General features: G+C 41.5%; 2 protein-coding genes and 1 non-coding gene across 16 annotated transcripts in view; 1 reads left to right on the forward strand and 2 right to left on the reverse strand.

The window, feature by feature from the left end:
• Positions 1 to 26,699, forward strand: part of AGGF1 (angiogenic factor with G-patch and FHA domains 1) — a 123,669-nt gene that overhangs the window by 34,483 nt on the left and 62,487 nt on the right. The window contains exons 14-16 of one of the 8 annotated variants that reach the window (XR_007127354.1): positions 1,322 to 1,524; positions 6,623 to 6,717; positions 23,474 to 23,536. Coding sequence is in view for 4 of the 8 variants with exons in the window: in XM_047729256.1 (XP_047585212.1) it covers positions 1,322 to 1,522 (201 nt within the window). In the remaining 4 variants the exon portion in view is untranslated. Of the gene's footprint in view, positions 1 to 1,321; positions 3,519 to 6,622; positions 6,718 to 11,143; positions 13,619 to 21,013; positions 21,391 to 23,473; positions 23,537 to 26,699 lie in introns of those variants that run through there. The other 7 variants (XR_007127352.1, XR_007127353.1, XR_007127355.1 and 4 more) reach the window with 7 other exon arrangements.
• Positions 13,757 to 25,172, reverse strand: ZBED3 (zinc finger BED-type containing 3). 7 transcript variants are annotated; one of them, XM_047729262.1, is made up of 5 exons: positions 25,045 to 25,159; positions 22,681 to 22,750; positions 19,297 to 19,448; positions 17,582 to 17,716; positions 13,757 to 16,951 (listed from the first exon to the last, which is right to left on the reverse strand). In XM_047729262.1, exon 5 carries the CDS (start codon positions 16,935 to 16,937, stop codon positions 16,233 to 16,235), a length of 705 nt encoding a protein of 234 aa, XP_047585218.1. In that variant the 5' UTR covers positions 16,938 to 16,951; positions 17,582 to 17,716; positions 19,297 to 19,448; positions 22,681 to 22,750; positions 25,045 to 25,159; the 3' UTR covers positions 13,757 to 16,232. The 7 variants fall into 7 exon arrangements, with proteins under 7 accessions (XP_047585218.1, XP_047585216.1, XP_047585214.1 ...); XM_047729260.1 differs by lacking the exon at positions 19,297 to 19,448 and adding an exon at positions 21,667 to 21,766; XM_047729258.1 differs by lacking the exon at positions 19,297 to 19,448.
• On the reverse strand, positions 19,557 to 19,694 carry LOC125101479 (small nucleolar RNA SNORA47). The gene has a single exon (XR_007127876.1). It is a non-coding gene; the product is annotated as a small nucleolar RNA SNORA47 (small nucleolar RNA).

The following is a 26,699-nucleotide window of genomic DNA, read 5'->3' on the forward strand; positions in this document are numbered from 1 at the left end:
GTAGCCAAACCTACAAAATAGAATTATTTTGTTAGAATAGGTGTTCTATCACTTACTAATTGTGTGACTTAGGGCAGGTTTGGACTTCAGTTTTCATATGTAAAAATGGGAATTATAAGAACTGTTTTCCAAGGGGTATTTCCAAGGTGAAGCTAAAGCCCTTAGTATGGTGCCCAGCATACAGTAGGCACTCAGCACTGGTAGCTTTTAATAGTTCTCAAAACAATCAGAAGTCCTGCCCCTCGTCTTTTTTTTTTTTTTTTTTAAGATTTTATTTATTTATTTGACAGAGAGAGATCACAAGTAGATGGAGAGGCAGTCAGAGAGAGAGAGAGAGGGAAGCAGGCTTCTCGCTGAGCAGAGAGCCCGATGCGGGACTCGATCCCAGGACCCTTGATCATGACCTGAGCCGAAGGCAGCAGCTCAACCCACTGAGCCACCCAGGTGCCCCCTGCCCCTCGTCTTATGAAAATAATCAAGTTCTATTTGTGGCTCTTATTTATTTATTTTTTTAAGATTGATTGATTTATTTTAGAGAGCATGTACGTGCCAAGCCCAATGCCAGGCTCAGTCCCACGACCCATGAGATCATGACCTTAACCAAAACTGAGAGTCAGTTACTTAATCAGCTGAGCTAGCCAGACCTTCCTCTCTTTATGACTCTTCATGTTTAATTTCCGCTTTTACTTTCTTTTTTTTTTTTTTTTAAGATTTTATTTATTTATTTGACAGAGAGAGATCACAAGTAGGCAGAGAGGCAGGCAGAGAGAGAGGAAGGGAAGCAGGCTTCCTGCTGAGCAGCAAGCCCGATGCTGGACTCGATCCCAGGACTCTGGGATCATGACCTGAGCCGAAGGCAGCGGCTTAACCCACTGAGCCACCCAGGTGCCCCACCGCTTTTACTTTCTTAGGCAAGGCTAGAGCACCAATAGGTTTAAGTATGTCCATTGCCTTTTCTTCTTCTTAAGGTGGGATGGCAGCCTCTGTGGCATCTGGGTGAAATTTGGTGGCTACTCTTTAAGGAGTACTCTGTTTTCTGTCTAGAAGTCCAATGCACTATCCATTGAGCCACAGAGCCAGGCGAGGAGTACTCTGTTTTCTGTACAGTGTCAGCTGTAGTTACTGATAAGCAAGACAATGTAGATGAATAACTTGAAGTTCTATATAGAATCATGTATGCATTTCTGCATGTGTTTGATAGATTTGACAGGTTTATCTTTTGCATCAGTCTTTATAAATCAAAGAATTAAAGTACCAAGTTGGGTATAGCAAATTTCAGTGTATTTAGACTCTAAATCCTCTGCTCAACTTTTGGTAACAGATCCAGCTTCAACTTCGGCGAACACATGCAGGCTTGGGGACCGGCAAACCATCTTCCATTGAAGATGTTCACATTCTCCAAAACAAGAGCAAAAAGAATTGGGAGAAAGCACGAGAGAGGTTTGCTGAAAACTTCCCAGAAACTAAATCTCAAAAAGATGTGCCAGGAACCGTCCCTTGGGTCAAAGGGACCATAGAATAAAGGTTAGTCATAGAACACAATTCAAGCTTTTTTTTATAAAGAGTTTGTAAACTCTTATTTTATTGTAGAACTTTTCCCTCCAAATGAGTCAGTGGCATGAGGGAACTGTATCACAATTTACCCCCTCATGATTCAGATATGTGTAATAAACCGTGGTTTGCAGCTTTTAAAAAAACATTTTTTTTTAATTAATAAATAGTAATTAGGTTATGCTGTGAGCAGACTAAAGTTCACAGGGCACGGCTGAGCTTATCAAACTGTTATTTTATCTTATTTATAAGACGCATTTAAGCAAAATTCATATAATCAGTAATGATTTAAATGTACATTTGTCCTTGTCTCCATGTATTCATTATTATAAGATATGCAACAAGAGAAACAGCAAAAATTTATAAAAACACGTCTGATTATATGCATCCTTGTTTATGTCCTTTAGAACTTAGATAAAAAATGTTGAGAACACAAGGATAGTGGTGCATAAATTTTATTATTCTTGAAATATTCTAAGTAATATAATTGAAGAACTAATGAACAGGTGTAATGTTATAGAAAATTAGTCTTTCATTGTTTTCTTCTGTGAAGAATTTGTTGATTTGTACTATAAAGCATTTACATTTGGTTTGTTTTATAGCTGAAATATTTAGATATGAGCAATTGAGTACAGTATTGAAATATTCCATGTGCTGGTATTTATAGTTTTGATAAATCCCATTGCTGGCAATGGAGTTGTGCCAGAGAAATCTGATTTCTACTGTTAAAGGATTGCCTAGCCAAGGCCTCAAACACAAGATATTTGTTGAAAATGTCTTCAAATGCAATAAAAACATTATAACATCAAGAAGGTGATTCCTTGAACCAGTGTTTTAAACATATTGGTCTGCCTTGAACTCAGGACCAGCCAGAATTTTCCTCTTCCAGTTGGCAGAGCAGGAACACCAGGATAACTTGCAGTTTCAGAGAGACCTGCAGTGCAGCTTTCTGAGTGCAGATGTTGCTGCTCTGCCAGCTATCACTGTTCTGTTCCTTTCTGTTCAACTTTTCTCTCAGCTTTTTGCTGAGAAATTATGCTGAAATGGCTCTTTTCTGGCAGTGAATAGAAGCTATAGCTCCCTTATCTACTATAAAGAAATGTCTTCAAGATTTAGAGATAGTAAAAGAAAATTCTGAAAAAAATTACATAATGGGGAAGATAATTCAGAAAGAAAGGCTACGTGCTGGAATTTCTACTCTGATTCGTACAGGGTACTTAGGAAGAAAAGGGCATGGTGGGGAAAGAAAAGTAAATACATTACTAAAGATGAGACATAGACCAAATGAATTGTCAATACTCTGTGTGTCTAAGCTGGGATAATCAGAGGTCCTATAACTCCAGATCTGCAAAAAGTAATTTTCTGTATCCTTCCTATCCACCTACACACCCTGACACTTACATATATACATTAAACTTGAAGGCAACAGGAATATTCTGCATTCTTTTTTCTAAAATAGAAAAAAATTGCTCATTTAAATGTGGTTCTGGTACTGGTGCCCTGTATATAGGTAATAATATAGGAGGCCCAAATTAGAATTGTGGTAGATTTCACTCATTAAGTAAAGTATACACTGTATATATAATATTTCCCATTTTTATTATTAGATTATGGAAGGCTTTTTTCATTGCTTTCTTTTGTTAAGAAAATGGAAACTTGAAAATGGTGATAAAAATTGAAATATATGTGATGTTTGCATTATTAAAACCCTTTGCAGATCTAAAGTCTCAGGGCTATACTGTATGGTGGTTAAAGGACTGAATAATGTCTGGGTCTATTTCCATTTGTGAAATAAGAATAATATTTATCTCTCATGTCTTTTGAATAGAAAATGAGAAGATGTATATAAAAGCATTTTGTAAACTGTAAAAGTAGTATGGCGATGTAAGCTTCTGTTTGTTTAGAAGCAAATATGTGAATTATGTACAATTTGGATTACACATAAAATTGTTTTGTGTCTCATTTTATTCACACAGTATGAATTTATTGTAGTAGACTTTAAGGTTTTGTTTTTTTTTTAAAGAATTTTATTTATTTATTTGAGAGAAAGAGACAGAGACAGAGCGGGAGGGTGGGTAGGGAGAAGCACACTGAGCTTGGAGCCTGATGTGGGGCTCTATCCCAGGACCCTGAGATCATGACCTGAGCTGAAAGCACTTAACAACTGAGCTACCCAGGTGACCCCCCCCCCTTTTTAAAAAGACTTTCTTTATTTGAAAGACAGAGCATGAGCAGGGGGGATGAGGCAGAGGGAGAGGGAGAAGCCCTAAGGGTTTAAGTGGAGTTACAGGTTGCTGAATTCTGAGAAATCCAACATCTTTCATTTTTACCAGAACATGAGAAGCTGGCAAAATTTGAGAAACTGTAAACATTAAAGTAACAGAAGTTGTTTTTTAGAATTAAATAGCTAGGTAGCACTTTTTCTCAAAAAGAGGATCCCCCCCCGCTTTTATTGTTATTTTAATTTTTTAAAAGATTTTATTTATTGATTTGAGAGAAAACACAAGTGGGGTGAAGGGGAGGAGGAAGAGGGAGAGGCAGACTCCCTGCTGAATGTGGAGGCGGACATGGGTCCACCCCAGGACCCAACGATCACAGCCCAGTCCGAAGTCAGATACCTAATCAACTGAGCTACCCAGGCTTTTAAAAGTTTTTGTTCTGGTGTTTCATTTTTATTCTTATGAAATTTAATCGCTCAGCCAAATCCGATACCTTCCAACTTCTTGTGTAAAAGATTATGTCTTAATTTGACACATTTTCCAAGAGTTCATAAAAGAAGCTAGAAATCTCAAATAAGGGAAAGCAAGAGCTGTCAGAGATTGTGTAGAAAGGTCATCCCATCAAGTTGTAGGACAGAGGGATGTGCTTGGCAGGGAGCCAGCAAGGCATTTCTGGACCCAAGACTTAAATTAAAGGTGTTCGCAGTGTTTCCCTATCATCTTGTCTTAAGCATGCTTCTTATTTTTGTAGAGCATCACTTATATCTCTGCTCTGAATATTTAATCTGAAAATCTTTTATTTTTTTCAGACTTTAAAGTGGAAATATATACATAATTTGGATTCTTCAAAATGAGTTAGTGTTTATGTGTGTGTATATGTGTATCAGAGCCCAGGCTTTCTCTCTGCCTTTCTGTTTTACTAATCTTGGCGTTGGTTTATGGCCTTATAGTTGCACATGACTTGGAACTCCTCTGTCATTATATTCATGTCCAAAACAGGAAGAAAGGGAAAAGAGAGCAATATTTGTGTTCTGTTTTACCAGGAAGGTAAAGGCTTAGAATCTCATAGCAAACGTCTCCTTAGGGTCATTAGCCAGAATCTGATCATGTGACTACCCGTAGTTGAGAGGGAAGTTGGAAAGGTGGGCAACAGGATGGTCTTACTTGGACAGTCACAAACCATCATGTGGGGCTGAACATGTTGCTGTTGGAACAAAATCAGGGTTCGGTGAATAAGGTGGAAAGAGGACAGAGGCTATTGAATGGACAGGTAACGGGCCCAGATAGCTCAACTATCCATCAGTTGGAATTCTGTGGGATTGGTTAAATTGTTTTTGCAGTCCTACTGTGTAATACTTTGAAACCATTCAAATGTGTTAGTTAGAATTATCTATATCCTGATAAAGAATATTCTCACTACATCACTGACTTGAAAAAGCAGATTGTAGGAAAGTGTGTATAGCCTGATCTCATTTTTTAAAAAATGTAAGCGTACATGTCAAATTGTTAATACTAATTGCTAAAGAAGTGAGCAGACTTTCACATTTTTTTTCTGTATGTGACCTTTGAAGCAAGTATAATTGTGCACTTACCTATGTGTGCTCATACACATTTATAATAGGTAGGTATATAACACTTGGAAGTGGAGAGGCCTTCAGGGCTCAACCCCAGGCATTTTCCTCACTCTCCGGTGCCGCATTTCATTTACCGTTTACATTCCCTTGACTTCAGGTTTTCTTAGCCAGGATACATCTACAACTCCTGTCTTCCCTCCAGTGTATCCTCCACACTGCAGACAAAGTGTACTTTCTTCACAGAGCACCTCTTTTGTCGTCTCCTACTTAAAACCCGCTTGTGGCTTCCCATTACTTTGAGGAGTAATCCTGGCCCATAACACCCTACCTGGTCTAGCCACCGCCAGCTTTTCCAGTCCTCTCTCCTATCACTCCCACTTGCTGTCAGGCTTTAGCATGCTGGCCTTTTTTTAGTTTCTCAATCATGCTACACCCTCTCTACCCTAGGGCCACTGAACTTCTGTTATGTCTGCATTGCTCTTCCTGTACCCTTTTACCTAGGTAACTCTGACATTTAGATCTGTGCTAATTCCCTTCAGGGGTGCATCCCTTGTCCCCTAGACTGATCGATTGCCTTTGATAAATGTTCTTGGGAATCCATATTTGCTTCATGTAGATTGTTTACTTTGGGTCACAGAGACTAATGTGATTAGTATAGCATTTGTCTGTCTAGATTCTTAAGTGCCATATGGGCAAAACCTTGGTTTTTCTCTCAACTGTATTCCCAGAGCCTAGCACTGTGCCTGGGTTATAGCTTACAGGCAAGCAGTGAAAGAATGAGGTGGGTTTGGGGAATTGCAAGTGGCTTGATGCAGATGGAATTTTCTGTGACTGAGGAAGCATAGAAGGAACTGAGGCTAGCTACACAAAGGGTGTGAAGCAATGGTTTTCAAACCATTTTGACAATGGTCCATGTTAAGAAATAGTTTATATTATGGCTCAGAACATAAGTATGTTGCACGTGCATTTATAACAGGTTTTTGTTTTTTTTTTAAGATTTTATTATTTGAGAGAGAGCAGGAAGAGGAGCAAAGGGAGAGGGACAAGAGACTCCATGCTCAGCCCGGTGCCCGATGTGGGGCTTAATCCCAGGACCCCGAGGTCATGACCTGAGCCAAAACCAAGAGTCAGTCGCTTAATGGACTGAACTACCCAGGCTCCCCTGTAACAGGTTTTATATACCAATACTTAGCTGTTAGTTCACATAATGTACTCTTTATTTTTGTTTTCCAAATCACTAATTCCAACCACTAAATTGATTTCATAATCCCCTGATAGGTTGTGTTCTACAATTAGAAACACCCGGATTTAAAACTTGGTTTTCAGATGGTTTGACAGAACCCATGGCATTGTCTTAAAGGAGCTGAGGGTAGGTGGGTATGTATGCGAGTGCGTATGTGTGTGTATGTGTGAATAAGTGATGGGGGTGGGAAAGGGTTAGGATGCCAAACTGGTAATTCCAGTTCTCATGCTGTTACCAGAATTAGTCTATGTTGATTTGACTTCCAGATTTCATACGTAGAAAGAATTTCACAGCTTAAAGAGGAGCTGGTGGGGAGGGGAACTGAACCACATACCTATAGGTATAATATTGTGTTCAGAAATTTGGATTGAGGCTCCTGGTTGAGCCCCAGTTGGTAGTCGGCTCAGTCGGTAGAGCATAGAGCTGTTGATCTCAGGGTTGTGAGTTCAAGCCCCACATTGGGTGTGGAGCCTACTTTAGGAAAATAATAATAAAAAAAGAAATTTGGATTTTATCTCTTCCACAGTGTGGAATTCCTAAAGGTTTTAAGCAGCGAAATATTCTCATTAGATTGCTTTATATCAGAATAATGGGCTGATTGAAGAGGGGCTGATTGAAGGAGGCTAACAGACCTCCTTGAGGGCTTTTTCCGTCTATCAGATATTACTGAGCACCCATCAGGAGCTGTGCAGACCTGTGAAGGCAGTGACCATTTTGGTCTTATTCACTGTTGTATCTTCCATACCTGTCACAGCATTCAATGTTTATGATGTGCTCAAAGAGCATGTGTTGGTAGGATGGATGGAACTCACATCTGTAGCATGTCAGATACTCTGCTAAGCACTTAACATACATTATCTTCTTTATTCCTGCCAGTATTTTATGAATTAAAAGAACTGAGGTTTGGAGAGGTTTTTATTTTGCTCAAAATCAAAAAGTTTCTGTGGCACAGTGGCAGAGCTAGGGTTTAAATCTTGATTCTTTTCATCCCAGTGCACTATTAAGAGCACAGGCTAAGGAGCCTGGCTGATTTGGATTCGCATTTTAGCTCTACCACTCCTGAGCTGAGCGATGTTTAAAATTTGTTTAAACCTCTATACTTTGTCTGCATTGGGACAAACTATTGGGAAGTTTAAATGAGATAAGGCCTATGTGGTTCAGTGTCTGGTGTATAATAAGCCCTCACATATTAGCAGTTATTAGTGTTGTTATGCCATGCTACCAATAGCAAGGGCACAGTTGTAGGAGAATCATCTTGGAGTGGGTATGGGGGTTTCTGAAATTAGAGGAAGTCAGAGGATGGGGTGGGGTGAGTAAGTGGATGTGTCATCTTCATTCCTTCAGGTGATGATAGGAGGGACATTTACTAATTAGTACTGCAGAATGAGCAGGAGACTAGTAGATTATAGTGATAAAGTGTAGGAGGTCTTGTCGGTGGGACTTTGAGGTCTTCCTCAAAGAAGAAGGATTCTGCATGACTTTGGAAATGAAACCATCTGGAGAAGGTGATAGAGACATCAAGCAGGCCCACCCTGGCTTTCAGTACACTGTAGGAGCAGGAGAACTGTAGGAAAACTGCAAAAGGGACTGATTTCAGACAGTAAAATCTTCGAACAGCATGCGTTCATTCACAGATAGCCTTGAGGAACTTAACTAGGCATTATGCTAGGCGCTTGGGATACAGTAGTAAATGGATCAAGACTCCCTGTAATCTTGGAGCTTACATTTATTTTTGGATAGTATTTGTAGCATGTAAAGGCCAAGTAGTCACATGAAGGCCTTGATAGTCCAGAGTATTAATCCAAAACAGTTTCTTTTCATTTCAAAGTTTTTGCAAAAGCCAGAGTTCTTGGGGAAGGAACAGTTTTTGTTTTTCAAATGTTTCACATCTGCCCCTAAACCAGACCTTTTTAGGGGAATCTTATAAACTCTGCCTTCAAAAAATGTTTATTCAAGGTTTTGAATATGTAGACAACAGTAAAACCTTACTGTTGCTGCAGCCTTTCATTCAGTTATGTATCCTCTAGTTACCTGTGAACAGTATGGACTCTGCCTGCTCAAACATTGGGATTTTGTGTTCTGAGTCTGAACAATAGATCACTGAAGTACTTAAAAAAAAAAAAAAAGCAACATAAATCAGGTCATTGGAAATTGGAATTGATAGAGAACATGTAAATCGGAAAGTCCTTGGAGGATGAGAAGCAGGCACATTTGGGGAAGTTGATGTGAATGGAGGCAAATGATGACTTTCGCCTGCTTGAGTAAGAATGACTTTTCAGAAATTCTTCCAACAAAAAGCTAGCTTCCTTCAACTGTGTTAAGATGCCATGATATTTCACTGTCCAGAAAGCAAAGAGAGGAAGAAGTTGGTAGAATATTATTCAATATATTTAAACATGTGTGTTACTTAGCCTTCAGTTACTAATAGACTGTAGAGGCCAGGAAGGTTGCCAACTCCTTCATCTGATCATTACTTACCTTGACCAAAGGCCTGGGAGAATATATACTGAAATAATAAAGCTTTCATTAGCATTTAATGCTTTTCCTTAAAGTCTTTATTTTAGTACTATGAAATCAGATTTCAGAGAATGTCATAATTAAAATTTTCATAAAAAGAAACATTTAATACTATTTAAATATGTAATGACTCCCAGTGCTATTTGAATTAATTCCCATCATAAGCCCACTAAAGTGGGCCTTAATGTCTACTATGACCATGCTACCTTTACTTAACCTTAATATATAACACTATGAAGGCCAGTTTATGAGCCACACAAAAATAATTATTGCTTTATTATATTACACCTTATTTACTAGTAATGTTAATCTGGTTAATCACCTACCATATTTATCAGAATGGGGTCTGAATAACTGGCTGCTCTTTTCAAAAAATCAAAATTTTCCTGGAAAGATGAGTATTTCCCAACTTAAGGAGATTTTTAAGAATGTTCCAGAAACTCTGAGAGCTATCGTAGAAGAGGAGTTCCAGAGATGTTTTAAGTATGGAAGCATTTTTGGAATAACTCTCTAGTCTTTCAAGGTAACTGCTTTGAAGGGAAAAGTAGTTAGATGAGTAGGTTTTGATATATTGACTTGTAAGTTTGGTCAAACTACTTTATAGTCAAAAGTGTTAAAGAATTTTGACTGGATTAGCTTACTTGAGAACCCAGGTATTTATCATGAAGGAAAATGACTTGGCAAACCTGTGTGGCTTGTGAGCAGCCGTTCTCAGGAATCATCCCAGGGAACCTGCTCTTTCTGAGATCCTTTGGATTGGTTATGAGCTCCCATTCAGTTAAGAGAAAAAGAAAGAAGTCATAGTTACTGAGTTTAAACTATATGTCAAAATTTGCCCAAATAATATCTTATTTAATCGTTGTATATATTATTCCCATTTTACCAATGAGAAAACTGGGTTTCAGAGAGGTTAAGGTGATTGCCAAGGTGACATGTAACATGCATGGTTGGAAGCTTAAGATTCTTAAAAAAATATTTCAACAACTTTATTAATTGTAATATTTGAGTACGCTTTTTGGTGGAAGCTTAAATTTTAATTCATATCTGACTCCAAAGGCTTACAAGTCACACATCACCACTTGACCTTCCTAGTCAGTCAGGTCCTAGTGAGTGCACAGATATTTAAATATTTAATTCTCAACACTATGGAGGCCTCTGATTTCCCCTTAGAGGCATCCTTCACACCCACCTAGCAGGTATCTATCTCAGAAAAGTCTATGAGCACTCTCTGCTCTAAGCAGACTTACAAAATGGGGGGATATTAGGACCCCCATTAAATTATCGATTTCTGGGGAATAGGGATTCCCCATCAAGCACTTTGCCTTTCTCATATACCTCCAAACCTAAGCAAAGCAGGTTAATGCTATGTGGTAGGCAGATCATAGATTCCCACACTTGCCCCTTAGCAAATGTCTATGTCCTCATCCCTGGAAACTATCAGTATGTTACCTGTCAGGGAAGAATTAAAGTTGCAGATAGAATTAAGTTGCTAACCAACAGACCATAAAATAAGGAGAAGGGTCCATTTAATGTGGAAGAGGGTATCAGAGTGATGCAATGTGAGAAAGAATGGCCCTTGTTGACCTTAAGATAGAAGGAGCCACAAGCCAAGGAATGTGGGCAGCCTCTAGAAGCTGGAAAAGGCAAACAAACAAACAAAACCACAAACAAAAAGCCATCTCCTAGAGCCCCTAGAAAGGAACATGAATCTGCAGACACTGAGTTCAATTTCAGACTTTTGGCTTACAGAGCTTTAAGATAATTAACTTGTGTTGTTTTTAGGCACGAGGTTTGTGGCAATTTGCTACAACAGCAAACTAGTACAATGGTCAGCCTCACTTCCTTAAGGTCTGGCTTACCCCCAGCGACAGAACTTGTGGGTGGAAAGCAGCCAATATCAACCCAACTGTCAGTACTCCACCCAGGATAGCACTGGTGAAGAGGTGAACAACAAGGGAAGCCTGGGAGGAAATTTGGTCCCAGGTATGACTGGAATCCACGGACTGAGCTCCAGCCTCCAATTTGCTGTTGTCTTTCAGCAGGTCACTTCGCCTTGGTGAAGTGTGTGGCCTCATTTGTAAAATCTGGACAATTACGTCATGAGGACAAAAGAGTAGGTACAAGAGACCATACTCATGACTGTTGCACACATCTTCAGTTCTAGGGAGTGAATGATAGAGTGAGTACCTCAAAACTGTGAAAGAAGTTTGATATACTCCTGTTTCTGTTTTTTTTTTTTTTTTTTTTTTTTTTGAGAATAAGCATGTTACTGTCAACATTTCTTCTAAAGTGAACAAAAAATCCAGTTAACTCAATGACTCAAAGGTCAGTTGATGTTAAACTATCATGTAATCATGTAATCATACCATGTTGGAGCCAAAGAGGACATTAATGATCACCTCATCCATTTTGCAGACAAGCAGATTTAGATTGTGGAAAGTTAAGAAGTTCAAACATTTAAAAGTAGAATTCCCTATTGAGTGGCAGCAAAACAAAAGCCCAGTCTTAATGAATGCCTAAGATGTCAAAAATATGGACAGCTTTTTAAAATAGAAAGCCCAAACCAGCTCTTCCGTCCCCCAGCTCCAGGGATGACAACTTGGGTATATAAAGGGCTCTAGCTGTTTCAACTTTGGCTGTCAGTACCCTGCTTTGCTTCCCCCTCGTCTCTGCCAAATTTTAACTTAAAGAAGTGACTGATCACTTTACATCATGGGAGGAGTTCAGAAGTTGGGTTCAGGGCATTCTGCATCCCCGCTGCAGCCATCTACCTCGCCACTGAGTGCTTGCTCTCAAAGGCAGCATGTGGGTGGCTCTATTAGCAAACCCAGTCATGGAAGTCAGGGAAGCCCAGCTGATCTAGGCGAGTTGTGTCACTGTCACCCATCAGCAATGACAGCTGTGAGTCAACTGGGTCACAGGCAGACCAGTGCAGTCCCCATAACCCATCTCTACATTCTCTGGAGGCCAGCTTGACTTATTGGTCCTGACAGCACTTGGGCTTTGACAGATGAGCCAGCAGAAGTCCTTAAGGCTAAAGAGACACAGTATCTGTTGGGGTTGGAGTCATTGAACCACCATAGCCATTATCTCCTGATGGTGGGCAAGTCACTCAGGGGCTCATTTTTCTCTTCTGTCAAATGATAGTGTTAGACTGGACAAGGGCTGCATTTCTCTCTAGGCTTTTCTAAAAGTGGGGATTACACTAGTCTTTGTTGGGTTTTGTGTATTTTACCTAAGAGAGTGGAATTGTCAGGAGTTCTAATTTGAGACATGTAAATAATTTTATTTTTTATTATAAAAGTAATTCATGCTTGGTGTAAAAAAAAAATACAATAATGCAGAACTATATAAAGCAGAAAGTAAAATCTCTTTGCTTAACTCCCACCGCTAGCACTGAGTTATAGTGAGGCTATTTCCCCCTGTCTCACAAACAGAAGCTATTGGTGCTCCCATTAGTCATCTTTCTTGAGCGAGCAGTTGGAGATTCTAAAAGTCAATCTTTGCTGATATTAATGGTTCTAACAGTTGGTGAAATAGAAGAGTAATGTTTGTAGATGATTTCTTTCTTCTAAAGTGTTCAAATTCCTCATATAGCCAAAGTTATACATCCACGTGAATAAGTTACATTTCAGTACTTAATAGAAATAACATACTATTTTTAGAAAATGTAAAGACTGTGAAAGACGAAAGAATAAAATACCTTAAAATGTTTATACAGTTTTCCTAAGGTGACAGGATTTGGGGGGTTGTTGTTCTGATTTCTTCCTAGATTGGGGCATTGCCTTTGTGTTACTTGGGTATTGAAAAACGTTTTAAGAAAAACATTCCTTATAATGACATACTAATAGTGAAATACTAATTTGGATTCAAACCGAACAGTGCAATAATGGACACTTGACTAAAAAACTTAAAAAAAATTATGACTGCTATTTCCTTCTAGGCTATTTTTTTCTGCTGTGACTTCTACTCAGAATTAAAGATAAATGAATAATTATATTAATAACTGGGAAAACTGACTTGTAAAACTCAACACATTGAGTTCAATGCCTCAGATATTTATTGAGCAGCTATTACATGCAAAGCACTGTAGGAATAGACCCAAGGGTTCGGGTCTGGCAGGAGGAAAGACAAGAACCCATAGAATTATATGCCAGATGGCAGTTCTAAGTGTTAAGAGTTTATAAAATGCTAAGGAGTCCAGAGAAGTAAAGAATCATCTCTAAATTAGGAATAATCAAGGAAAGATTCATGCAGGCAGTTGAATTTGAGCTTGGTCTTTGAAAATGGGTGGAATTCTTCATACTCAGAGACTGAAAAGGCCTTTTAAGTGGAGCGAGGGCAAACAGGCATACAGGTGCCAAGATGAGGGCATGTCAAAAAGAACAAAGAGCCCGGTTGGGCTGGAGCATATGTATAGGTAGGGGAGGGGACAGATAAGACTGGCAGCAGGGTTGGGGTTCTTGAATGTCAGGCTACAAAGTCTAAGCTTATTAATGATCGGTGATCTTGGGGGGCCTTTGAGCAGGAATTGTGATATAATCAATGTTGGCTTAGAACCGATCCTTTGGGGGCGCCTGGGTGGCTCAGTAGTTAAGCGTCTGCTTTCGGCTCAGGTCCATGATCCCAGGGTCCTGCGATTGAGCCCTGCATCGGGCTCCCTGCTCCTCAGAGAGCCTGTTTCTTCCTCTCCCACTCCCCCTGCTTGTGTTCCCTCTCTCGCTGTGTCTCTCTCTGTCAGATAAGTAAAATTAAAAAAAAAAAAAAGAAAGAAAAAGAAAAAAAGAACAGTTCCCTTTGGTCAAGTTGAGTGTTAGGAAGGAGAGGCCTGAGCTTGGCAGGTGGCATCAGAAGGAAGACAGGTGTGACAATTTGTAGAAGTAGACTCAGTAGATCAGGGACCTGGGATTCAGTGACATGAGTTCAATTCACATTCTGCCTCGACATGGCTTAACTCCCTAAGCCTGTCTCTTCCTCTTCGAAATGGGCATAATATTAATTATGTCATGGGGTTGCTCTATGGTAGGCAGTTATTCTTGTAAAGCATTTGGCACAGCTCTGGCAGATGGTGAACGCTCAGTGCATGTTAATATCACTGACAGTAGTACCTGGAATGAGAGGGAGGAAACTTGGTGTCAGCTCAGTGACTACCAAGGGAGACAGTACAGCAGCTAGGAACAGCGTGTCTGGAGGTGGAGACTGGATTTGGATCTCAACGCTACTACTTACCAGCTGTGATCCTGTAGAAGCTGCTTAACGCCTCTGTATCTCAGTTTCTGTAGCCGTAAATGGGCATTACATTACTACCTCCTTAGCGACCTGCTATGAGAATAAAGTGAGGTAATGCATGTAGTGTGCAGTACGTAGCTGTACATTTTAAGAGCCCAGTAAATGTTAGTTATTAGGTAAGGGGTGGGAACGTGGAATGGAATAGATTTGCCCTTTGGATCAGCAGTGGCAGGATATACAAATAGAGGTGGAGACATGCAGCAGGGGTTTGGACATGAAGGACAGAACTGGGAAGAACCTCGAGGTTGGAGGTAGTCAGGAGTCACCGGCACAGGGGTAGATGAGTCAAGAATGAGTACATAAATTGACTTAAGGAAACAATCAGACAAACCCAGAATAAAGGACATTCTATAAGACAGATGGCTGGAACTCTCAAAAGTGTCGTAGGAGCTGTTCTAGACTAAAAGAGACAAAGTTGTAATAAAAAATAATGAACCTTGATTGGACCCCCCCCCCTTTTTTAAGAGAAGATAAGACAGTTCTGAGACAATTGCAGAATTTTGATTAAGGACTACTTTAGAGGCTATTAGGATATATATGCTGAAATACTAATGGATGAAATGAGAGGTATGTTTGGGGGAGAGGCCGAAAAAGCAAATAAGGCAAAATGTTATCAATTGCTCAGTCTAGGTGGAGGGTATATGTGATGTTCATTGTACTAGCAAGATGAAGGCTGAACATAAATTGTCATATTCAGCTTCTTAAGGGTCCAGGGTAGGATGGGAAGCTGACCACTAGTGAAGAACTAAGTATGGGAGGAAGTATAGGCAGCAAGAATAACCAGGCCTCCCTTGGCTAGTGTTCAGTGGGAGCAGCCAGGCTGGGGGTCTTTCTTTTTAGTACAAGGGTAGACTGGGTGTTACTGAGGAACCATAGTCTGGGGAAGGGAGGGAATAAGAGGAAAGAAGAAACAGTAATGGAGCAAAGGTCCAGTAATGGTGGAAGAGAAATGGATGAGAACAGATAAAGAGGCAGAGATGGCCTCAGATTGAAGGAATGCCTTCCTTCTACTGTGGCCCAGAAGCGAGGACTGTGGATATGTGGGAAACCAAATTATCTTCCTAAAAACGAGGGAGGAGGTCATGTTTTGCTAGTAAGGGAGTGTGAGGCAGGAAAGTTGGGAAACTCACTACAGCTGGCACTGGGTCTGAAACGGAAAGAAAACAGCTGGTGTGAGGACAGGGTGCACTTGGTACTATCTGGAAGCTAGGGAGTGGAGTAAATAGGGGTTCTCCCAGACTGCTCTGATGAGGCACTAGAGCGGGCAGGGTAAAGAGCCTTGTGGAAGCTAAATGGCCCCATTTTCAGAACTTCCTGCTAGGCAAACCAATTACCAAAGATTGATTTATTCATTGGGAAGTGAGTAAAACTCTTCTTGGATAAAATGCTTTATCCTAATTTCCAAGCACCCTCCACCCTGGGTTGCCCTGGCTGGTGTACAGGCACGTAGTAGGATAGTCTTTGGTACACGAGGAAGTTTCTGTCCTTTCAAAGTCACCGGCTACAAGACTGCTCCGGTGACCTAGTCTCACGAAGTTGCTGGAGCTGTCATTCCAAAGGCAGTTGGAGGAAAACCAGCTTCTGCACCCGTGCTCACTAAAGGCCAAGAGCTAGGGAGGCCACTGGAGTTTGTGCTCCCAGGCCCCCGGGGTTGGGGGTGGGGGGGTGTCACGGAGCGTTAGTGATTTTTGGTTTTGCTTTGGCCTCTGAAGTGCTTCTCAAGGACCCACCGGCGGAGATGTCGGCGGGCCTGAGATTCAGGTCCTAGGTAAGGCCGGTCCAGGGACACTTGGAGCAGCGCTGGCATGGGAGGGACTGGGGGCGGAAGGCGGCCACAGCCTACAGCAGGACCTTGGTGATTATGTAGCCGTCCCTCTCCCCCTCGGGCTCTTCTTTGAGCGGGGTCTGCAGCGGGACAGAGGCGGCGGCTAAGGCGCCTTCGCGGCGGCTCACTTCCCGCAGCCGCGCCTGCAGCGCCTCCCTCTCGGCCTGCAGCTCGCGCCGCGCCTGGGCCGCCGCGCGCTCCTCCTCCTGCAGGGCCCGGCGCCTCCGCTCCAGGGCGCGCTCGCCCTGCTCCACGGCCGCCTCGCGCCGCGCCAGCTCGCGCTCACGCAGGCTGCAGCGCACGGCCAGCGCGCCCATCTGCTCCAGCAGGCGCGCCCAGTCGCCCTCGGCGGCCGCGGCGGGGCCCGGCGGCGGCGGCGGCGGCGGGCCAGGGGCGGCGAGCGGCGAGCGGCGGGCGGCGCTCTTTTCTAGCTCCCGCCGATGCGCGATCTTGAGGTGCCTCCACAGCGCCGGGGTGCCGGCGTGGAAGCCCGGGCCGCGGCTCACCTGCTCCCCGCACAGCCGGCAAGTGGCCCACTGGCCCGCGGCGTGGCCCGGGCGCGCGGGGGCCAGATGAAAGTAGCCCCAGGCCTCGCAGTACGGCGCCCCCAGGCGGCCGGGAGGCGCCGGGGCCAGGCAGGGACACGGGCCGTCCCGCGCCGCCGCGTCGTCCGGCCCGCGGGTATCTTCCATGGGCGCCGCCAGCTCGTCACTCCGCATTCTTTCCGCCGCGCCTGCGTTCCGAGGGAGAAAGGGGTAAGGACAGCCACGCGACGACACACTCTCACACGCACAACTTCGGTGGCCAGAGGTGGCCGCCTTTTTATTACGTCTGGGTGGTACCTGGGTTTCTTTTTCCTGTTACACGGTTTAGTCCTCAGGGAATGTTAGCCCTGCCTAGCCCTTCCGCCCCTTGACTGGGAGCTCTCTTCAAAATCAGACGGGTCCCCCCCTCACAGGGGCTGACACGAACAAAGGGGAAGCCCAGCCCAGTCAGTGCTGTACTAACGAGTTTTAACTAGTCTCCCCTGCTCTCTTATACAAAGGTTACTCTTTGCAGAGTAAACTTCCTTTTGTCTTCTGCTCTCAGGGTTAGGGGACAGACTGTAAAAACGAGGCTAAAAGAAAGCCCTGGGAAAGAAAATTGGTTTGTTAAACTTCATGGGTGTAGGTGCCCCGCGCGAACAGCCTTTTTAAAGACCTTTCAGTGAGGACGTTGTTTTTTCAAAATACAAGTCTTTGTTTTATGACTTTAAAAACGATGTGCTTCTGAGGAAAATGGCAGTACTAAAAACCACTAAAATGTTTTAAAAGTATACATGTTTAGGAAAACAAATATACAAAGCAGTTTTGTAAAATTTTACCTCTAAGTTAGTTGGTAGGCCATATCCTGTGGGCCTTGGGGGTCCCTGTCATGCCTCAGGGTTTCCAGCCAATGTCAGTTCTCCCGTAGAAACACTGCAGCATGAATCCAGAGTTCTAAAGAACCATCAGCAGTGCTAGGAGTAATAAAAGGGCAGGTGGTGAGTAAAAGAAATTCAGTAAACAGCTCCCTAAACAGATACTAGAAATACTGGCTAGCACCACGTTACTCTCGTGTTCTTTTTTTCCTCTCACCCTGTCAGAGTTGCTCCAGTTATAAAACAAATCAGTTTTCTGTATTGCTCATCCCCTTTATACATTTAGAAGATAAAAACCTTTGTTAATGCTTTTAATTGAGGAAGGAAATAAAGAAAACTAATAGCTTCTTGCTCTGTCCAACAAATATCAGTGGTTAAAAGGATACAAACACAACCTCGGGACTATCATTGTAAAGTCTTTCCTGTTAAAACGGTTTATCACAGCAATAATCTATCAGACAAGGAGAAATAGAAAAGGTGAAGTTTATTCTTCAGGATGTAACTTCATAAAGGACCAAATGTGTGATTCTAAACAAATTTGTTTTGAAAATTTAAAAATAATAAGAGAACAACGCAGGCTTAGAGGTCTTCTGAGAGCTTATTTCAGGGGGAAAATCAAGGCCAAGATGCAGAGTGAGATAGCCTGTGTCCATTCGTACTGTCAAGTTTTGAACCAACAGCAGTAGAGATGATAAATGTCCAGAATCTCTTTTTATAACGTCACTGGGAATGACGGAAGACACAGTTAAGAACAGGAAAAATAAGTTGCTCTAATAGTAGTAGTATTTAGTGTAAGCTTTTATTTCAGTTGCTAAGAGTCTTGTTACCGAGCTGTTCTAGTCAGGGTCATGACATTTAACATATCAGATTTTGAAAAAAGGTAACAAATTTACCAGAATCATCAAAAAAAGACAAGTACAGCCCTCTTCTAACAAAAAAAAACTAGCTATTTACGTATCTTGTGATACAGCAGGCACTGATTTGAATGTAGTTCCTCATGAAGGCCAATTAGTATATAAAAAGTCTTTGGAAATTAAAAGGCTAGATTTCCTCCAAGAGATATACTAAATCCCTGAAGTCCCGGAAGGGGGAGTAATAGGATGAGGACTGGAGTTACACCCCATTTTCAAGGATAATTTTTTACATTTATGCTTAGTAAACATTATGGTTAGTAAACAGACCAGATTTTAGTATAAAAAATTGTTTTTGGTAACCTAAATTCACCTAAAATTTTTTCTATTTTTTTTTAAAGTTCATTTCTTTTACATTAGAATCCTCTCTTTACAGAGTTCCTTTCTTATTAGATAGACACAAAGGGGAGAGAATAGGATTATGAATCCTTGAATTTTTATAAATTAAGAGAGATTTAAAGGTTTTCTATATCAAGACTGTCACTTTGCATTCTGATATGCTTTCTTTTTTTTTTTTTTTAAAGATTTTATTTATTTATTTGACAGAGAGAGATCACAAGTAGACGGAGAGGCAGGCAGAGAGAGAGAGAGAGGGAAGCAGGCTTCTTGCTGAGCAGAGCCCGATGTGGGACTCGATCCCAGGACCCTGAGATCATGACCTGAGCCGAAGGCAGCGGCTTAACCCACTGAGCCACCCAGGCGCCCCTCTGATATGCTTTCTTGAGCTGGGGGGTTGAAAACTGTATATAAAACTGCAGACTGTCTTACCTGTGCCAAAGTCTGAGAGTGAGCATTACTGATGTGCCCTTAAAAGTGCCAGGGGTGACCAATTACTGTCATGCTTTACCTCCCTGCAAGATGTTTCTGAGTTTCTTCAAAATCTGGGATGCCCAGAGGAGTGCCACATACATGAATGCCATCTGTCGTCACAGCAAAGGTGGAAACAAGAGTGAGAAGCACTGATTTTGATGTCTTAATCCTTTGGACTTAGTGGACTGCCTCATCTGAGCCAGGGACACGCAGCACCATAAATGTTGGCCAGCACAGCGCTGCCCCTCCAAGGGCGGCAGAGGGACATCCTCTGCCTTGGCAGGCCTTCACTCTCGGAGGTCTTAACCGGTAGAAGGCAGCACAGTACTGAACTGCCTCACCTTCTCAGTCCTCCGCACACAGCTACATTCTGGCTCAATACAGTCTTCTGTTCAGACTAAGTATCTAAACAGTGACCAGGTGTCTGTGGCCAGAGGTCATCATAGCCTTCCTAGTTCTGCTAAACAACCTCTGGGCTTGTTTCAACTATCCCTACAGTACAGAGGGAGAGAAGCCTCCTAGTCTGCTATCTTGGGTTGGGAGAGAAGCCTTAGCAACTTCAGCCACAACCCTAATACACAAAGAGCTCTTACAAACTGACAAGAAAAACATGAACAATCCAATAGAAAAATGGGCAAGAAATACGAGTAGGTAAATGACCTAAGAACAAAGTCAGATGGCCAAGGAATTTGTGAAAAGATACACAGCACTTATATTCAGGGAAGTGCTATTAAAGTAATAGTAAGGTCTCATTTTAGATCCATCACCCTAACAAAAACAAAAGAGGTCTGTCAGCCAAAGCTAGAAGGGAGGCAAAGAAAAGGGTACGTTTGTGCATTACTAGTGGAGATGTGGAGGCTTTTAGGAAAGCAGTCTGGTGACTTCTGTTAATTAATAATAGATACAATCAGGGATCCCATTCTTGGGAATCTATTCTGTAGAACTAAAAGTACCAATACGTAAAATAATGTGTATTAGGATGTTTATTACAGTATCGTCTGGAATGGCAAAAAACTGGAAACATAGAAACGCCTGTCGACTGGAAAATGGCTGGGTAAATAATGTGTATTCACACCTGGGAATATTGTGCAGCCATTAAAAAGGATGGATTGGAGCTCTTGCTAGATGACCTAGAGGGATTTCTGGAGGAACTCTTCAGGAAGAAAAGCCAGATGCAGAAAAATATGTATATTATGATGTCATTATTATTAATACAGATCTGTGTAGCATATATGAAGATTTTATATATATATGAAGAAAAATGAGGAAGATACATTGTCAGTTGAGGAGTGGCAGCTGGTGTGAAAAGAGAATGGGAAGAGGTAAACACAAAAGGAGGAGAGGAGTAAAGAGGTCCTAGGAAAGCATGCACATTTGTGGATACATTTAGGTAGACTATGTATATGGCAGGGTCTACATATAATGTGGAAAGGCAAGATGGAGTCACTCATGTCCAGCAGTGATGTCATGAATCAGGAAAGCAGACAAGGGTGATGAACTGAGAATAAATATCACCAAAAGTCTCAGCCTGGTGGCACCCAGAAGTGATGACCAGCAAGAGAGCCTGGATGAACCGAGAAGTGGTGATCAGTAGAATCAGAAGTCTGGAAGGGCTAGACTCATCAAACTCCTTTAAAAAGGGAAGATTTTTATAGCAAACTGTTCTATTCTCCAGATGCTGACCCTTCCACGTCTGACCGCATCAAAAAGGCAACTGCTACTGAAGATTCTGCCCAATTGATCTCGGAAAATAACAGGGATCCTCCACTGCTTGAACCTACTAAGCAGGAAGGGAAGCACTGAGTGGACCCACATTGGTCAAGACCTCATCTCAGCTGTGCGCTCATAGACTGACTGCATTTGGTTCATTAACATCCCCTATTTTATCTTGTCTTGTGACTTTTATATTGTACTTTCTATTGTTTTTAAGTCTCGTATGAAGCCAAGTTAAATGTACAGTGAAATGTCATTGAGTTTGGAATTCTGAACCTGCTTTTACAATTGTGTTAACATTGCTTTATGATTCAATAAAGTGGATGTTATGGAAAGACACAACCTGTGTATACACCTTCACAGAGTAGCTTCCCAACAACGTAAATACAAAGTAATTTTATAAATCCGCAGGCATGTGAGTGCAAGCTGGGCTAGGCAGCCTTAACTACAGAGACTGGAGAGCACAGTCCTGTGGGGCATAGCGTGCTGCCATCTGACCCTGGAGGGAACCCAGTGTGTGAGGTTGCTCAGCATCACGTGGTTTGCTGGTCCTGCCTGAACAGAAGGAGATTCTGTATGCACAGGAGATGGAGGTGCTGTGGGAGGACTGCCCACCTTGCTCATCTCCCTTGGCACTCAAGGGACGCTGCGTTCAATGCAATGAACTTGACTCTAGTTTTCTTAGACCCAGTTCACCAAATCCCAGTCTCTCCATCTGTCAAGGAAAATGATAAGATTATCTGCCTCTAAACCTGTGGCTGAAATCAGATAATCCAAATGATCTTACTGTTGGACTCTGCAGTGCTGTATAACTTCAGAGCCTGAACAAAAAGGCTATCAGGCTTTATTGCTCAAACACACCCACATTAGTATCTTAGTGGCTAAAGAGAGTGTTATTACTCTCTTTGACATTGTTATTCAATAGAGTAGGTAGTTTAAGTTGGAAATATTCTCTTGAGGATTTTGAATATAAAAAGCAAAAAAGAATCACAGATCCATTTTCCCTCCCCAGCCGAATTTATTTTCACTTCATAAATGGACCTTCACAAAAAATAGGTTGCTCCTCTCTCAGGTAGAAAATGATGGGGAGGTCTGGTGACTTGGAACCCTACGATGTGTAATACTTCCTTACCAAGTAACCAAGAAAAACACGCACCTATTAACTACATGGTCAGCTAAGGTGAAGAAAATGTCTGGGGCGGGGAGACACTTCCGCAATAATTCTGATACACATGGTAAAGGTCAGAGCACTGTTCACTCATGAGGGTGAATTCCATCATGCAATGTCTATACTGGGGAAAGGGTGGGCATTGGGGGCCCTAACACAAATGTTCATGCAGACAGTCCTGCTTCAGCATCTCCTCCCTTCCTGAGCTCCTTCAGGGCCCCAAATTCACAAAAACACATAGCCACTAGTGCTGACTCTCATAAAGTTCCAATTCTTTAGTCTTATAACTAGGCTTCCAAGCTCATATTTTAAAGTAAGATTTCTTGATGCTAAGTGGAAGTAGCTAGCATGAAATTAATTTAATAATGGAAATGTTCTAGTCCAATTTTGGGGAGGGGAAAAAGCTGAAAGAAAAGTAGATTTTAGTTATTTCATGGAAGAGGGGAGAGTTGGTACCACACCTCTGAACTCGCCCATAGTGAGTTTCATTTGAGTATCCATTATCTGGAAGGAATGATAAGACGTTTAAGCCTGTGGAAGATAATAAATGCACATTAATTATTTCAAACTGCATTTGAAGTTTTATTTGCAGTTCTCTAAAGTTCTAGTTTTCTAATAATCTATCAGATTAAAACCCAGATGCTTCAGTATCATCTCCCTGAATAACAATATAGAGAATAAGGGAGATCAAAAGTTGGATGAATAATTTTTGTAAATTTGGGTGTATATACATACATGACTGTAACATTAGGAATCATTCTATAAAACACCCACAGAAGTTAATTTTATTACTTTATACTTATGCTAGGACACATACAAAGTATTAGGCAGGCTAAAGACCAAAGAACAAGGCAATGTTCTCAAAAGGGAATGGCAAATGAACTATAACTCTGTTCTTCCACAGCCAAGGCTAATCACTTCAGGTGGATTAATCTGATAGAGTTATAAACAAATACATGTATGTTGAGCCTGGATCTTAGGAAAGAAACTCACGCTAATGTGAAATTCACTACTTGGGTGGAAACACGAAAAACATTTTCATTTACTTCATCCACCAGTAACTCAGTCAAAGCAGAACATAATAATTAAAACAAATAATTAGCCTTGACAATTGAAATATCAAGGAAACCACAATTTGTTCACCTGTTCCTTGTCCATCTCTGTTAAAAACTAATGATGTACTGTATGGTGACTAACATAACATAATTTAAAAAATATTAGTTTACTACCATGGATTCATCTCTTTATAAACAGACCCAGCCAATCAGAAAAATTAGTCTGGGATCATGAGGCTGAAGACTTAGATGAAGTTAAAAAGCAAAAAAATGCCTCCGAACTGTGAAGTGTGGATACTCAGCTCAGACAGTACAGGGTAAGTGTGAAAATATTTAGATAAAAGATTACACATGGACTGTAAAAAATGTACTGAACCCACAGCTAATTGTATGGTGAGTCAGAGATGTTCTTTGAATGTGTTAAGCCAAAATTTTAGATACCTCTATCATTAGCTAAAAGGCCAGATGTATTCTCTATTAATGCATTTTTTAAAATGAAAAGTTTCTATCCTAAACTGAACCTTTATTTTAGGTCTACATTACTTTAATGCATACATTCCTCAAAAGAAGGGTGTTGATCATTTTGTCTTGTAAAATGCATACTGTAGTATGAATTACAGGAATTTAAAACTGCCCTACTTTGAAGTCTTTGTCATACAAAGAATTTTTAATAGAGAATTACCTTGTTTTGGCTCTTGGACATTTTACACATTGTTACATACTTTTTATTGTATTTTGCCTCAAGCCAGTTTTGGCCAAAAAGGGCATACAAATAATACAAGAATGCAAAGTGCATAAAATAATTACTCTAATTATGTCAATTTATTAAGCTTTTTTTTCTTTAAGTATTTTATTTATTTATTTGATAGAGAGAGACACAGCAAGAGAGGGAACACAAGCAGGGGGAGTGGGAGAGAGAGAGAAGAAGGCTTCCCGCTGAGCAGGGTGCCCCATGCGGGGCTGGATCCCAGGACTCTGGGATCATGACCTGAGCAGAAGGCAGACTCTTAACGACTAAGACACCCAGGCGCCCCTATTAAGCTTTTTCTACAACAGCTTCTGTTTAACACCATATCCATGTACTCTGGGCTAATTCAAAGTTTGGATGGTATTTTTTTCTTTCAAGGAAGAAAAAAAAATTTTGTTGGGTAAGCTTCGGGCATTTGGCTACTGTAAGTAGTTACAGCAAACTGCTCCTCTGGACTCGGAGAGGATAGGAAAATTCTTTTGTTTGATGAGCACAGTGGAGATGGAGGCAGGGATTCCTGTTTGAGCATCTGGCTTGTATTTTGCTTCTCCTCTCCAAAATGAGAAACAATAAACAAAAGTCTCAGAGAAAGAGCACACTACAGGGCACACAGCCATTTGCCACTGTTAAAAGTCTGTAAAAAGGCAATTTTACTAAAAGGAGAGCAGATGATTTTCGATATTCTCAAGTAACTTTTTTGAAAGGGGACTGGAGGAGCAAAAAGGAGGCGCTGAAAGAAGCTCAACAGTGCCTTTAGACAGAATTCGGGGCCACATGCGTCTTTTCCACTAGGAACAGCCTGAGCACAGCGAAGGAAGGGCACGTCCGGCAGCCCGCGCAGCAGCCAGCCTGTTAAGATACCGCACAGTGGCCTTTGGGGGCTACTGCTCACCAGCGGCCCCTGAGGCCCGGGACTGGTCCCCGTTCCCTTCGCCGCCCCCCTTCTCCCCCAAACCCCTGCAGGGCCTAGACCCGACCTGGCCTCCGGGAGCACGGCCGCCTGCGTGGCGGCACACACTCACCCCATCACCCCCAAAGCGTGGCGGGAGCAGGAGGCGGGCTACAACAAGTCTGGGATCGCCGGTCCCCTCCAGATCCTCGCAGACATTTTGTCCTGTGCAGAAACCTCCGCGCGTCTGCCTTAAAGACACAGCGCTCAATTCACGCATCTGGGGGGTGAAGGGGGGACGGTAACGTGTGACCCGTAGGGGAAAGGGCTGGACGGTCACTCCTTAGCCATCCAGGTCCATGAGTGACAGACTGGTGTTCGCCAGGGTTTAAAAATGATGAAGTTGTTTAGTGCTTTTTAAAAACTTAATTTTTATTTTATACTTTTGCATTAACCTTCCAAGACCTGGTTTCCTGTCTTGAGTCTGAGAGCAGTTTGCATCCTTTCAGGTTCAAGGTGTCAGACAGTTCAAGTTGTTAAAAGAAACCCACTGAAGGGAAGTCTGGACTGGTAAAGGTAGGGCTTGAAAGTGTTTGAAAACTTCATAACGCTTCATAACGCTAGGGTATCAGCTTTGCATGGATCATGTTGAGGTAACAACGCCTACAACTCAGTGATTTACAATAAGAGAGAAATATTCATTTCTCAGGCAAATTACATCTGCTACATCGATTCCACTAGTTTTCTATACTCCACTCTCCGGATTGAAAGATCAACTTTTTCGGGGATACACTCACTTTGCCGCCGTGTGCTGGAACCAACTTTGAGGGAAGAAGGTCCTGATTTGTAGTGTTTGCTATTTCCATGTTGTAAATTCTCCCACCATGACTGGGAAAAGCTGTTAAAAGCTACTTTTAACAAGTGTCACAAGTGACTTGCCAAATTTCTGGAAATCTTACAACCAACTCTTATACACCGCTGGCACATGGTGCTCTTAAAACAGCTCACATTTGCACACCCCAATTCTGTTCACATTTTTTTGGCTTCAGCCAGTTTTTTTCAACCTCATTTTTTTCTATGAATTAGGACAATGTCTAAGTGTCACTGTCCATTAATGGAGTTTCTCCTTACCATTCCAAGAATGGTTTCAGAAGAAACTGGTTGGATGTCTTAAAAGGGATAATTTTGCAATGTGAAGGTAAACTATTAGGTTGACCTTTCTCTTTTCAGAGGGACACTTAACTACTGTGGACATCAATTACAAGAGCAGTAACTAGTATCAATGAATCTGGTTAAGTCATCTCTTATTTGTGGCTTAATTCATATTTTTAAAGATTATTATATTTAGTAATATAAAAAATTTTAACAGGAGACTTTATTACTTTGAATACTTTTATTACTTTGAATACTTTAAAAATCCATTTGGCTTTAGGCTGACCATGTAATGAGATACATAATATTTTCATTAGTTCATGGAACAGTTTGTCGTAAGTGCTGGTTATGAGCAAAGCGCTATTTTAAACCTGAGTAGGAGTCTGGATATTCGAGGGATTGTTCCAGCCCTCAAAAAGATTACACTTCAGTAAGATAGTATGACAAATGCAACTCCAAGAAGAAAATGGAAAATGATGTAAGAGGAAACATTCAGGTGCCACACTAATTTGAAAACAGCTACACTTTTTTAAAAAAACTGACAACATTTAAGCAAGACTTGAAAAAGTATAGGATTTGGACTCCTAGAATTACATGTTTGTTATCCTAGCCAAGATGTGTTTTGAATTTATTTTT

The sequence above is a fragment of the Lutra lutra genome, chromosome 5 (genome assembly GCF_902655055.1).
Source record: "Lutra lutra chromosome 5, mLutLut1.2, whole genome shotgun sequence".
Taxonomy (NCBI): domain Eukaryota; kingdom Metazoa; phylum Chordata; class Mammalia; order Carnivora; family Mustelidae; genus Lutra; species Lutra lutra.

Bases quoted from the DNA above. Each gene is read 5' to 3' on its own strand.
- ZBED3 (XM_047729259.1), bottom strand. From the start codon at position 16,937: ATGCGGAGTGACGAGCTGGCGGCGCCCATGGAAGATACCCGCGGGCCG.